Source organism: Schistocerca serialis, chromosome 7 (assembly GCF_023864345.2).
Source record: "Schistocerca serialis cubense isolate TAMUIC-IGC-003099 chromosome 7, iqSchSeri2.2, whole genome shotgun sequence".
Classification (NCBI taxonomy): domain Eukaryota; kingdom Metazoa; phylum Arthropoda; class Insecta; order Orthoptera; family Acrididae; genus Schistocerca; species Schistocerca serialis.
The window spans coordinates 452,981,809-452,997,014 of record NC_064644.1 but is presented as its reverse complement, the minus strand read 5'-3'; the positions used below and the strand labels follow the sequence as shown (position 1 = coordinate 452,997,014).

At 43.1% G+C, this 15,206-nt stretch overlaps 1 protein-coding gene across 1 annotated transcript in view; it reads left to right on the top strand.

Annotated features, from left to right (window-relative positions):
* The window catches only part of LOC126412703 (probable cytochrome P450 6a13), a 117,282-nt gene extending 102,400 nt beyond the window's left edge, over nucleotides 1-14,882 (top strand). The window contains exons 7-9 of the mRNA XM_050082420.1: nucleotides 2,897-3,118; nucleotides 5,893-6,153; nucleotides 14,552-14,882. Of these exons, the coding sequence (XP_049938377.1) occupies nucleotides 2,897-3,118; nucleotides 5,893-6,153; nucleotides 14,552-14,721 (653 nt within the window). The 3' untranslated portion in view covers nucleotides 14,722-14,882. The remainder of the gene's footprint in view (nucleotides 1-2,896; nucleotides 3,119-5,892; nucleotides 6,154-14,551) is intronic.
* Nucleotides 14,883-15,206: the final 324 nt, after the last annotated feature.

Below are 15,206 nucleotides of genomic sequence, written 5' to 3'. Positions count from 1 at the left end.
CAAAATCTGAAAACAGATTGCGGCTGCCATCATTTCGGGAGGAGTTGGTAGTATATTTAAAACGACAGCAACCGTTTAAACCTACTCCAGGTTTAAACGGTCGTTTTTCTTCATTTGGATGTATGAGGATAAAGGTAGCACCACCTTGTCGACGACTGGAACTGGCCCAAAGTAGGTAACCTCTGTTGGCGGAAAGACAGTGTCATCACCAATGTCTCGGCAGCTAGGCTTTGGTCCCTGCCTTCTCATGTGTTTGGCAACACTCCAGCTTTGTCTGTGTACTCGGCTTCAGTACATGTGCTCTGTGGCGTTTTTCGTTGCGTAATATCACTGATGCCTACCCTCAGCGAAATATTGTGGCAGTTCGCCGATTGTCCTCGGAGGATGCCTTCCGCAGACGAAGGCAAAACGTCAGGGGAGAGCCTTATGTATGTACCACGGCCTTTCAGCCCGGAAGAGTTAAGTGATGACAACACCTGCCGTGAAAGCCTTCATTCTAGGAGTGTGTTTTGCTTAATACTAATTTGAAAATACATTAATATTCTTGTTACTCCTTATTTCTCTCTTATTAGAGCTGTGATATCCTCCCACGTTTCCCACTATCGAACAAGTGTGGAGTCCCTACAAGTAAGAATACTGCCGATGTCTTAGATGATCAAATACTGAATAGGTTATCAGTTTAAATTACCAGAAGCCTGTTGACGTTTACCGCACCCACAAACTGGGGCAAGCTCATTTCATTTTCGTTCGGAATTGCAAGAGCTGTGGGCGAGAGTGGGGTGTGGTAACCACAAGATATGAGAACTGTACCTACCTAGGCAGTACGCAAATACCTCCACACGATCAATTTGGCGTTTATTGTCCAGTACACTCAACAGTAAAAAAAACACCCAGAAATGTGATGCGGGCACAGTGCACACTGGATCACCTGCAAGAGAACTTGGATCAGTTATGTCTTGTACGCGTCTCAACAAGAAGAGGATTTATCTGACCGTAGATGAAAGTGGAGGCGGCTAGGTAAAAATGGACATTTATGGTCTACAGTCCCATAAATTAACTATAGAGCTTGGTCAGTCATATTTTGTGTTAACATGGATATCCAACTTGTCCGGTGGCCACTGAGGATAGTTTTATGTACTGTGTTGAGACAGAATCCTTCAGCCTATTGTCCAAATCCATAAACATTTCAAGTGCTGTACCCGTCGCACGAGAACACCGCACTCACCTCGTGCACACCTTCCTCCAGGAACCAGATAATTGCAACGGACAGCGATGTCTACTGACATGAATCATTGTTGGGGCCAACATCTTCGCAGGAACCCTCCTCACACACTGCGTGACCTCAGGAGCCTGCCATTATAGGACGGAACAGGCTTAATCTGCAATTCACAGGATGAATACCACAGTATTGATTTACCCAGTAGCAGACGTTTATTTCACAGATGTGTACATTCGAAGAGACTGTCTTTATTTTGATTATTGTTTTGTATTCATTTCATACAGAAGTCCACTTCATTATTTTTTGTTTCATGGTTCTTATTATTTCATTCTCTGCTTCTCTTTAATCTAAATATATAGACTTTAGCAGATATACAGTTGGTGTAAAGCTTTTTAGAGCGGGTTATAAAGCACACATTCAGTGCAGGGTGTCCCACTCGTAAAAGGCCCTGGGAAAAGTGTTATAAAAATCTTAATAAGAAAGGATTTGAAACCAAATTTGTAAATGACATACCTTCATGGCTGAGAAATGAAGGTACATTACAAAAGGTGCTGGAAGTGACCTCCCTCCACCTGTATTCACAGTTCAACACGGTGCTACGTGTTTGTGACTGTTTCTACCAGAGTACTGGATTTCACGGAGGATGTTCTCATATAAATTGTCAACGTAGCAGCATCTGTGGAATGTGGCGACAGCGACATTCTGCAAGCTATGAGTAGGTATCGTGTTTCAGAGTAGCTTGGTTTACTGTTCATGGTGTTCTGTGCGATTTGCTTCTTACATTGATGTTTCATTCTGCCGCTTTATCGATGTTCTGTGGAGGAGCGAATCTTTCTTGGCGAAACAATGTTGGGTAAGTTGTTCCCTTAAGCCATGTCAGCGACTCGGTGATCGACATAAACCATTTAAACACTAGATTCAAGACTCGGTGACGAAGATGGAGATAAAGAAAACATTCTTAGATCTGCACGGCGGGAGGCGCCCGCAGTTATCAGAAGAAAGGGTGTGTGAGGTAAAGACACGATTGTCAGCGTCGCCCACAAAATCTCGGAACCTCAGTGTTGCCACATTTCACAAATGCTTCCTAGTCGACGAGTTCCATAAGAACATCCACCGTGAAATCAAATAATCTGGCAGCTACGTCCACGAACATAGAGCGCCATATTAAACTGTGTGTCCACATGGAGGTGGCTTACTTCCAGTGTCTCTTGTTCTATCCCCTCATTTCTCAACCACAAACGTATGTCACGTACATATTTCGTTTCATATTCTCTTTCACCAAAATTTTTATCACACTTTTCCACGGGCCATTTATGAGTGGGACACCTATTCTTTCGTTTTTTCTTAGAGTATAGAGTCTCAAAAATGCGGATGCCAATATTTCTGTGGCCGTCGCTTTGTTGTGTTAATCAATTATCGTGGTGGCTATGCATGTCACTGTATTTGTAACAATTGTAGATTTATTAAAGATTGTAGATTTCTTGTTGAGCAGTTGAGTAGAGATGCAAGACAGCATATAGTTTTTATAGGAAACTTTGTCTGATAAACTCAATAACGGGAGAGAAACTAAAATTTTGGTAAGAACACAGTAACATTAAACAGACTTGTTACCTCCAGTGAGACCACTAACACGAAAGTCAGTTCTGGAGTCAGAAAATGTCTCCTACTGTTACACAGTCTTTACGGACCTGGACATCGCGGCGCAGGTGATGACGTTTGTGGCTGACGGCATCCACACTAGCTCCACAGGGATGTCCTACCTGCTGTACGAGCTGGCGCTCCACCCAGACATCCAACAGCGGCTGCGTCGCGAGCTGCAGGAGGCGGTGAACAAGCATGGCGGCCAGCTCGGCTATGACGTCATCAACGAGGCCTCCTACCTCGACATGGTCGTCTCAGGTGAGCGAGGAGCGCATCTCGTTTACTGTCACTAAAACGCTGCAACGTACTACTATCAGAGCAAAAGAAGCTTCTTAAGTAATGGTTTATTCATGCAATAATAACCCTTTTCTTCAGTGAAGATGATAAACACACCGCACAAAGAAATTGTCACCCTCAGGAGACATAGCACTGTAAATAATAATTGCTGATTCTGGTGTAATTGCAGTAAGAGCTTTCGTTTGATGATAGGAAAATCAACTCTGTGACCCGACAAATTTCGTTTTAGTTAAAGCTATCGATGGGACAACGTAATCGTCATGCAGTAGTACTGAGCTATTTAGCCCATTGATATCCAGTCAAAAATTTGTGGACACCTGTGTAACATTAAAATTAACACTTGTAAGCTCATCAGATATCTTGTCTTCATCGAGTCTGTCACTCTCCATATGCTAGCAATTCCTTGGGGTTTAGTGGATGTCAGTTTTGTTTCTTCTCTTTCTTCGTGAACTTGTTGAAACTTCCACAGTCTTCTTGACGTCCTACTACGATTGGCTAATCAATTATAATGAACAGTAAGCGTTTCACATTAATTCATCTACATAGTACTTTCCCAAAAAACTAAGTGATGATCAATTGTGCCACATCGAAACTGCGAACCACATTACAACTCATATTTAGATACTCATCTCCAGCAAGTACCCTTATGATCAAGCCACTGACATGCAGGCCTACAGCCAGTTGATTCTGTGAGTCAGTTTGTTTTATTTGAGGTGGGCGGCTGAGGGGAGTGGTGGGGAACAGGACTGCACGTGATAGGCAGGTATTTGGGTTCGTTTCTGTCCACTGTCAGTACAATGACTGGCTTCTCGACTGCAATGAAAATATTACGTCATGAATCATTAGTCCAATACTTATCAAACTTTATGGAAATGTTCATTACATAATGAGTATTAAAAAATTAAACATTCATTTCATTCGGAACTGATGTCCAGCATCAACATCACTGTAATGTGAGACCCCAATGAGCACGAATATATGTATGTTGTGGCTTGGAATGAAACAGCTTCTGAACGTCATTTTGAAATACTTCTTACTATGCCTGAAACGGATGCTGTGCCATTTCATGATGACTGCTGGCTTGAGGCTGGAAAGAAAGAAGGGTATGTCGTCCCATGGCACCCCGGTCAGCTCTAGGTGACAAATGAGGGGACCTTAAAAGCCAATCCAGGATCCATACACTCCTCAAAGTGTTTTCGTGTGAACTGCAGTGTGCGGGTCTAGCATTGTCCTGCTGGAATATTCTGTTTTGTACCTAGGTCATGCAGGATACAAAACAGGATTTACCGCGGTCGCCATTTACTGGCGACCATTCTCTCTCTCTTCGACTATTGCAGAAAAAGTCTTGTTGTCGTACTCAATAGCTCTCCTCCCACTGATTTCAGGAGATGGAGCAGTAGGAGTCTTGAGAACAGCTGCTTCATCCGACCTCCCACCAAATCGTCTGTGGGCGCACTGGCATCGATCTGACCTCCAAAGACAAGAGCGCGAATCATCTTTGAATACCATACATTGACACTCAACGTCTCTGTTGTCAGCGTTAAACGTTGCATAGCAACTCTACACCTCAACTCAGTTTCCAGTTATTTCTTCCCAAAGGTTCGTGGTGACGCTCTGCAGTTAACCTCTGCCTGAATTTTACCTTTTGTCATGTGTTTATTCATCAGAGCCAGTCGAACAACCACACAATCTTTTCGCTATGTAGACGCTCTTGAAGGACCGGACCCTTATCTTTATGCTACATTATTGCCCTGAATCCTTCTTGTTAGCATTCTCTGTCCTGGCACTGCACTACAGCCAGTTGTCTGTGTGATCTGTCAGTATGATGATTCCTTGTCCCTCATCCCAATGAGTAAACCTTTCTCAAAATCCAAAAGATGGCAACAACCAGCACGTGGTCATCTTCTGGACATGCTATGCTGCAGTCTCTGTCTGCAAAGTTCCAGCAACATTAGGCACACACTACAGCTATCAGATAATCATATCCTTCTTCATCTTTTGGAATGGGTTATTTTCTCTACTTGCCTCACTGAATACAGCTGTTTCGTCAGATCATGGAAGTTAAGCAATGCTGACCATGTCTAGTAAGCGATTGGGTGAGCCCTGGCTACGCCATGTACTGCTGCCCTTTGCCTTTACATCAAATGGAAGGAGGTGTGATGCTGTAGAGTTTCTGATAATCAGACTTGGGGCCAATTTCCTAGATTAAATTCCAATTCTCTTTGCAGTGGCTAATGAAGTGAAGGCATGTGTTTGTTGATTCTGACCTGTCCTTCGGATGGTGACGTTAAGCTTGGTGACCCCCTTGATGCTATTCAAGAGGCTTATAGTCTATGCTGGCACCATGTTTCACCCTCTCCCCTTCCTTCATTCGTAACACAAACCCAACACTGCAATAAACAAGCACTCCACAGTCATCTACACGGCACACACACTTGACATGTCATAACAGGTCGGAGGAAAGCAATGGCAAACTACCTCCGTAGGACATTGCCTAGAACCGAGATGCACGATTTCTTCCCCACCAAGCTCAATCCTTGAGTATGGCACTACTTTGATTTTTGTCCGACATGCACTGCAACACTGGAGTATGGGTTTTGTAGCATTCGGTCAAGATGTTCATGGTGTAACTGTGTACAGTTCCATCAGTGTAAATGAGAACACTGCACAATGCAAATCTGGAAAAATGCTTGATGGTACACAGTAATCAACTGCGGTCACGCCTGCTGTTCCAGAGTCCCTGAGACTGCACACACCGTTTGCCCCGCTGGAGAAAATCTGCACTGCCCCATACAATCTGACGGCGCCCACGGGACAGACGGTGTCGATTTCGCCTGGCACGGCAGTGGTCCTCCCCATAAGCTCCATACACGCCGACCCGCAGTATTTCCCCAACCCACATGTGTTCGACCCAGAGCGCTTCTCGCCCGACAACAAGGATCGCACAGCCAAGCTGGCCTACATGGCTTTCGGGGCAGGACCCCGGGCATGCATTGGTAAGTAGTCGGAGCTACCCTTAAATATGGCGGCTGCTGTGCGAGAACGGTGTATGTAAGGGAAATGGGTAAAATATGATTTGCAGGCAGGCATATATCTGGCAACCTTAGAATCTGTCTGGTAATAGAGAACCGGCAGTGAGTCTCAGTTCCTAAATATGAATTGGAATTGGATGTATGTAGTAATTTCCTGCTTCCCGCTCTCTCTTTGGCCACTCCTCCTCCTCCCCCTCTATGTACATTTCCTCATCCCCTTCTCTATCTCCTCTCCCTCCTCTCTCTCTCTCTCTCTCTCTGATCTCGAGCCTTGTTTATTCTTATAGCAAACAAAATCTTGATAGGAAACTGCAGTAGCTTAAAATAGGAGGATAAAATGGTTGGGATCATTGGTACATGCGGATCAGAGAGAGACCCCTGTAACTACTGGACTTGTTAGGATAGTAGCTTCATGACAGTATTTCACGTAGTTTTAATCTGTTAACATGTAGGGTTAGAAACTTTCGTATCATTAAGATTCTGTAGTAGTATTCTAATCATAGGGCGATAAACCATAAATACAAATCGTCCGCCCGGTTGGCCATGCGGTCTAGCGCACGGCTTTCCGGGCGGGAAGGAGCTCCGGTCCCCGGCACGAATCCGGCCGGCGGATTTTTGTCGAGGTCCGGTGAGCCGGCCAGTCTGTGGATGGTTTTCAGGCCGTTTTTCCATCTGCCTCGGCGAATGCGGGCTGGTTCCCCTTATTCCGCCTCAGCTACACTATGTCGGCGATTGCTGCGCAAACAAGTTCTCCACGTAGCGTACACCACCATTACTCTACCATGCAAACATAGGGGCTACACTCGTCTGGTGTGAGACGTTCCCAGGGGGGTCCACCGGGAGCCGAACCGCACAATAACCCTGGGTTCGGTGTGGGGCGGCGGAGGGGTGAAGTGGACTGCGGTAGTCGTCTTGGAGTTGTGGACCACTGCGGCTGCGGTGGGGCGGAGCCTCTCCGTCGCTTCTAGGTCCCCGGTTAACATAACATAAAATAATATAACATAAATACAAATTTCCTGTTTTCTGTTAAAACTGACTGAGAAGGAAAATAAAATAGCACTTTGTTGTAAATGCAATTTTTGTTTAAAATTATGTATAAGGAGAAATAATATATGTAGAAGAAACACTCTGTCTAATGACTTAAATATCCTGCTATCATAGTTCAAACTGAATATGAGAAATAAAACTAAGCTGTACATTCTGTGTGTGTGAATTCCTAAGGGACCAAACTGCTAATGTCATTGGTCCCTAGACTTACACACTACTTAAACTAACTTATCCTAAGAACAACACACACACCCATGCCAGGGTGAGGACTCGAATCTTCGTTGGGACGGGCCGCGCAGTTCGTGACATGGCACCTGTGACCGCGCGGCCACTCCGCGCTGCTAGGTTGTACATTTTCACAGCACAGCACAGTACATTCCCTTTCTCGCAGGCAGTTTTACAGAAAACCGCTTCATGTTGTTTAAAGAAAATGAACTGCGTACTTCTGTCTGACCGTTTGTTAGAGAATTGAGTGAAATTTTGAAATAAATAGGTCAAGAACTTTTTGAGTATTTGGCAACAGCGTTTTCCCTTCGTGTATCGTATGTATTATTAAACTGGGTGTAATGGGTATAAGAGCAGGTATTTCTATTGTTGACTGAGAACAGTGTACTGAACAACACTGCATCGGTATTTTAGTCATCTTCAGAATAATAATTATAGCCATAATTTTTAAGTTGGTTAGTACCTCCAAGTATATGTGGCAAGGGCAAGCCATTAATGCTTATTTTCTCCTAGGCGAGAGATCAGGTGTTGAAGTGTGAGCGCAAAACGGAATCTACACTAACAGGTGTAGCCCACTTAGTGGTGCAGGACGAGTTTGCGGAAAACATCAGGCCGTTAAGTTTGTGACGTGTTTGAGAGAAGACTGCTCGATGCAGGCGCCGTGTGGTTCGTTCAAAATGGAGCCAAACAAAGTAGCACCTAACAGGTTGAACGTGATTTATTTTCCAAGAATATTGTTAAGAATGTATTTTATTTACTAGCGATTCAACAAGAACATTAACACATTTAATCACACTATGTAAGCATGGAAGTACTTGCCAGGGAGTAACTGAGGAAATCATAACCAAATTCCTTTTAACAAACGGGAATTTTATTCACTTTAATAGTGCCTAAAAGCATTTTTTAAAAAAGAAACAGGTTTAAAATTATAATCAGAAAGCACCCTCTAAATATCAAAGTTACAATTTATTCAGAGGCAGAAAGAAACAAGTTTTGACTGTATGAGCTTTCGGGCAGAGAATCTTGCCGCTCCCTTTTAACACGGCCATAGTTACGACCGCTCACAACAGCCTCTGAAAGATTACACTGGTGCAAATCTGCAACACACCAGATAACTTTAAATTAAGAATTTTAACAATTTACACAAGCACACAAACTATGCACCCCCCGTAGGAGAGATGGAAATGGTACAAAACACTAACAATTAAAATATTAACCTTGCCACCGAAGGTGCAACTTGATTATAACTTCTAAGAAAAGTCTTACGGTGAAAGGGTGGCAACTTTATATACTAAAATGATCATTTAAATAAAAGTCCATGAAATGCAATCTTATATAAAATTCTACAAGGTTGGCCAAACAATAGTTAAGATGCTCTATAGTACACAGATACCGCCTCTCAAGATCATAGGCAATAATATCAGTTTCCAAAGATCAAAACATATTTCAGATATTAGGCCGTCACACTCCAAGCGTATATTCGTTAACGCACCAAATCCGACAAACATGACAGAGGCAGCTATTAACGTACGGTAGATTGATAGGGAGATTACCGAACAACCCGAAACGCAGGTTGCTCTAACCCGGCCCTACTCCACAAGGGAAAAACGGACCACCCAATTTATAAACAACCACCTTCCTGCGGGTAAGCAAACGGAGTACAATGGTGGGACGACCCCAAAGCAAAACGACTGGTGACCTCACCAAGAAAACAAGTAGAATTTATCAAGACTAAATCAAACAACATATCACGAATCACTTAACTTCTAATAAACTGCGATTTCTCGAGAAGACCTGGCGCAGCACCCCCAAATCGCTCTCCCGAATCGTCCGCTGCCAGCCGCTTCAACGGACGCAGGACGGCGCGCCGATCTCCCGTCTCACGGCGTCGCAGCTCGCACCGGCCAGACTGATGTCGTGGGTTGCCTCCTGTTGCTCTCGTGTCGACCGCGAAGCCACTACCCCTCGCTATACGCCGCGGCCCACTGGACTCACGTGGCGACCTCACATGCGCCGACGCTCAAGGCGGACAAGTCATCTTGTGTCTCAGTGCGCGACCGACCACCCGATCGGTCCAACCGCCAATGCCCATTGCCTGAGCAAACTCGAGCAGACCGGCGGCCTAACGCGCAGGCGGAGATGCAGGAACTCAGCCCCGACCGGCAGACCACTCGCTGAGTTCTCTTACTGGCGGAGTGGAAACACTAATTTTGCCGGCCTTAAAGGTTGATCCGAACGAAAGACATACTAGCACTCCGGACGACAGACAGACACTAACAGCCTCACAAATGCGGACGAGAGACAGGCTAGCAGGCTGGGGACGAGATACTGACCCAGACTTACTAAACAGACCCACTGGCGAGCTCATAGCGCCCCTTAAATACACGTGAACAGGCAACCTTTCCCACCAGAGGGAGACACCAAAGCTGCGATTGCCACAGCGGCGCCACCGCCAGAAACGGAGGGCGACTGCTTCACACTACGCGCTGCGGCGCATTCTTCAAAACAGCAATTTTTACCACGGCTCACAGGTGTTTCACTTTCTTGATAAATCGAGTCATTGTATTGGATCACTGGAAATTTACTGGCGCAGGGATGGACTGGCCTCATATTCGCCCAGTCTGACTGCTTGTGACTATTGTTTTGTGGGGCACATTGAACGACACCGCCTACCGAACCGTCCCACCATGCTAGACAACCTTGAAACGGATGTGATGGAAAATTCGTAGTTCGTTTGCGTCATCCCCATATTGTGAATGGTGGAGATTTTGAAAAGATTGTGATGTTATTGCAAACACTTCTTGCAGGGGACGAGTTTAATAATGCACGACGATCCTGTACAAGCTGCACAGCATAAAATGACATCTATTACCAGCTCTTCAAACTATTTCGAAATTTCTACATAACTACTCAATCAGATTCTTACAGCTTTACAATCAACATAGTTTTTGATGTACTTGCTGTCGATATGACAAGGGAACTGAAATTTTTATACAGGAAAAATATACTGAAAGAAAGAAATGTCATAATTTTTGTTGCTAAGACAGCTCGAAAGTATTTTTTTAAATGTTGAAAATTTCCAATTTCGTAACTCGCCAGGCGGATCGAGAAATATGAACCCCTGCCGTAGCTGTAGCATACAGAGCATCCGCAACACGGCAGGCTCATACCCCTAGCTGACGGCACATCTGTGAGCAGATAACACGACACAATATGATTGTAATTCGTAAAGCAAATTTCAGTTTTCATTGACAATTTTTCTCACACAATAGTTCACATTTTGAAACACTCCCAATTAATATGACGTCGTTTGTTACATACCAAAATAGCAGACCGACTTTAATTCTGGCGTGACTGTGACCTAATAGATAAGTGCTAATAATATCTAGCTGCTTCGGGAGTTGTTTGTAATCAGGATGTGGCTGCTCAACAACACAATGATAGAGGGTGTTGCAATAACTAGTGCCAGGATGTTTTACTCCGTTTGACTGATATGCTGATCAAACACAATTTTGAGGAAGACACTACTCTCGTCTCACTCTTCTAGTTACTGTTGGTACTGTGTCATTTGCTGTAACAATGATTAACACACACAATTCACACTGTCATTCAAGTGGGTGGCCGGCGCGGTTGACGAGAACGCAAATTATACGCCACACTATAAACCTTTATAAAACACTGTGAAGGATATAATTTGTCACAAATCGTTAAAGCTTTGCTGAGAGTCAACCCACGGCGGTGGGAGTTCACCCAGCCTGTATGACACGAGGCATAACTCACAGCTCCGTCTGGAAACGATGGATTTCAAACACGAATTCCCGCTTACACTTCACTCATTTAGCGCTAAAGGCGCTTGATAGTCGGCATTGACTAGCATCGATTGTTTGACGCAGAAACGTGTTTATCATCTGGTAATGAATTGCGCGCACCTTACAAGTTCCTATTCGCTCGAATTCGCAACTCACTGAATTTTCATAACAATTATCAGTTGCCTTTTTGGTATCACTAAGTGTTAAAAATGGCAATTGCAGTGTGCGTACTGTAAGACCTTCGGTACACACACCATCAGATTATTTGACATGTCGTTCTAACTAAGTAGGCGAGTGTCAGCAATATGTCTCGTGGTCTTATCGTGGCGTGTTTATCTTCAGCCGTTAGGTCAGACGATAGAAATGCCACTTGCACGCTTAGAGTAGCAGATTGACGGTGACCAACTGTAAACAGAACTTGATTAATTTTCACACACATTTATTAAAATAGTAACAACATAAAATTATTTAACTTGATTCTGGATGCTATTTACAATTGACAATCTGAAGTTCCTTTGGTCTTGGTACGTTAATCTTATTCTCACATATCTCTGATACTTGACAAAGTGTCTTGTCATTTATCTTCATGGCTATGTACAGGAATATGGTAATCTTATTAGGCGCAGACAAACTTGACTACAGACTAATGCAGACTGACTAATCAGACGTCTGTGCACTCATTATAACACCTCGCGCGTCCAGGTATCACTGCGCGAGTGTGATCCGCGAGGAGAAAAGGTTCTACGTTAGCAGCAATCTCATTGGCTGCGCTACATATTAACACGCGGATCGGCGGAAGCAGAATTTTGTCCGTCTCTAAGACAGCGCCATCTCGTAGTGCGGAGACGGACGAGCGCTGCGCCTGCGCTGTTGTACTTAGCGGGGCGCGCTCTAGTGGGAAAGTTGTGTACGCGCTGACTACGCGGAACTATAAACACAACAGCAATAAAGCTGAATTTCTTTTTTTGCTTCTTCGTATATAAATACTAATAATATCTCTCTTTGTGCAGGTTCCAGAGTTCCACATAAATGCGGAATCCAGTTAATGTTTCAGGTTTCCAAACTTGCATAGATGAAACACAAAGAATGTGGTATTCACCCGAAATCGCCTACTTCTCCCGAAGACCTACTTATATGTTACTTATTTGTTAATTTTTTGGACATTCATTCGAATGATGTCGATTTTTCGCTAAAAACTATGGAAACACTAGAAGAAACCGGAAGTAGCTTGGACGATTCTGTGAATTATGGTTCGAACAATTATGGTTGTACTAATTATAGTCCGGAACAAAACCACAGTATCTAACCCAAAGAAAAAATGTACAGTAATAGCTTTCACTGATAAAGATAACATTGTTCATTTTTTGATTAAATGAATTAGGGAGAAAACGCTTGAAGTTAAGCAGTGTTCAAAGTCAGTTTCGTTTAGTAAAATCTGAACGTGAACTGTATAAATGGAAGAAAGGTTTACATCACATACAAAATATGCACCAAAATGAAACTCGCAGGAATTTGAAAGAAAAACTATTTGGAAGGTTTAGAACAGTTCGTAAGGGTCAATCCACCATTGCTGAAGGACGTTTACGAGAGTAAGATGAACATTACTGATGTACAGGCTTCCTCGATCTGGTTAAACAGATTCAGGAAATTACACAGAAAATTATGAAGTATATAACTATGATTTTTATAAATAAAAGATGCCATTAATAATTAATACTATAGAATAATATCTAATACTGTAGAAGCTAATGCTATACAAGAATTTGAAGCTTCTTGCTGTGTATGAAGCAAGTTAGCTTTCGTGGCAGAATGGCGTGCAGACCGCACTTCATCGTTTTGAGGGAAAAAAGACAGAGTTGCATCTGCAGTCGGTGAATGTTATGACGTATTCGTATATAACAATGCCAGTGATCGTATCGGTTTTTGCAGCTTTATACCTGTCTTCAGGTACCTCAAAGCAATTCAGGGCCAAAAATTTTATAAAAAAGTCTGGTTAGTAGCAAAAATTTTGTAGTCGACGTAGTAAAATCTGAAAAAAATGGCCGAGAAAAATTTTCAGAATATCATCCAAAACGTCTTCTTACCAGCTTCAAAAAAAAATTAATTACTTTTGTAGGACTCTTGGCCTTTGACCTCTGTCACTTGGACGGCAGAAAGGCTGTTAATATAATTCTGATTCTATCCGGAACAAATAGTGTAATTCAGCCTCTCTATAAAGAAGTCTCGACAGCGTAAAGCATTTTTCAGGAAATTGTCAGACAGTGTAATTTTCGAGTTTTTTATCATTTCACGTTTATCAATGGAGCAGTGTTGTTAAACTTAGTCATTTGTGCATTGTCGGTTTGCATCTCCACGATTTACTAATTTGATCAAGTATCGCTAGTATGCAGCACAATATGCAGAACAACGGCCACGACCATTTCTCACTCCATCCCAATTCTGTCTAAGTCAAACTAGTAATTACTGTGAAGTGCCTTAATGCATCCATTTTTCTTTTACCACGTGTACCTGGTTTTCGTCATCCAATAGGCACTTGGTATTTTTGTGACGACTACAGGGAATAAACAAGGAACTGTTTCATTGTTAGCAAAATATGCAGTATTGAACTCTTAAGGACTGTGCTACAGGAATGATTGTAAAATATTTAATGTCAAAAAATTAAGGTCGGACTGATGAAAGTCGTTTGTGATGAACATTATACGCTGCCTTGATTTTCTCTCCTCTGTTAGTAACAATTACATCTGCAACAATTTAGCTGACAATGTGAATTGTAAGTTATTCAAAAAATTAGTAAGCTGAGAAATTTTTGGTTTGGTTTGAGAGCGTAAAGTTAGCGTGTGCGTACTTTGGATTTAGCGTTACGCGGCACCACGTTGCCTTTTTACAGCTGCATCTGCTTTATTCACCAATTCACGTGCTGGGTAGCAAGGGCCGTACAAACTGCTGCTATAAACGGTTCTTCATATAGCAAAAATGAGTATCTTTACCTTTTTTTTAAATATACTTGAAGTACGCCTTAGCAACTTAACTTTTGACAGTGCATTTCTTTCGGTATTCTCTATCCATGTGAAAAATTTCAGGGTACGTTTCGGCATGTCGGACTGGGCAATTGCCATGTTAGTTTTCGAGGTATTTAATTTTGAAATCAGGGGCTCCTTCGCTGGACACGATGTGGTTACTACATAGAGGGTAACATACACGAAATATTTGTTCACTTACGACTGAAGCTTTTCGACACTTGCTGGACAACACAGTCACAGTGAGATTTCTCTTTGTGACAGGGCAGAGGTTCGCGCTGTCGCAGGTGAAGATGGGCGTGGCTGCCATCGTGCTCAACACGGAGATCCACTGCAGTGCGCGCACCCCGAAGACCATCAGGATCAACCCTTTGGCAGTCCTCCGGCTCTGCAAGGACGGGCTGTGGCTCAACTTCAAACCACTGCACCACTGACTCATTCCCCACCGTTGACGACGCGTGGAAGATGGAACGTTGCTTTCTTCTAAATGTTACAAGGATTTTTATTTAACCGCAAAAAAGTTTAAAAATCCAATTGTTAACTAGTTTGTAATTCAAATACACAATCTTAATAAATAAAACTCTGATAAACCATATCATTTAAAAATTCATAACCCTGAGACCTACTTGTAATTCATATCCCTGAGACCTACCCGTAGCTCATTTTAAAAGGCGTTCATTCGACCCCATACTAATAAAATAGCCCCAAAATCTACAACTGTCATGTACATACGTACCTTCTGGTCGTTTGTTAAAAAAATGGCTGTAAGCACTATGTGACTTAACATCTGAAGTCATCAGTCCTCTACTTAGAACTACTTAAAGCTAACTAGCCTAAGGACATCACACACATCCATGCCCGGGGCAGGATTCGAACCTGCGACCAGCAGCAGCGTGTTTCCGGACTGAAGCACCTAGAA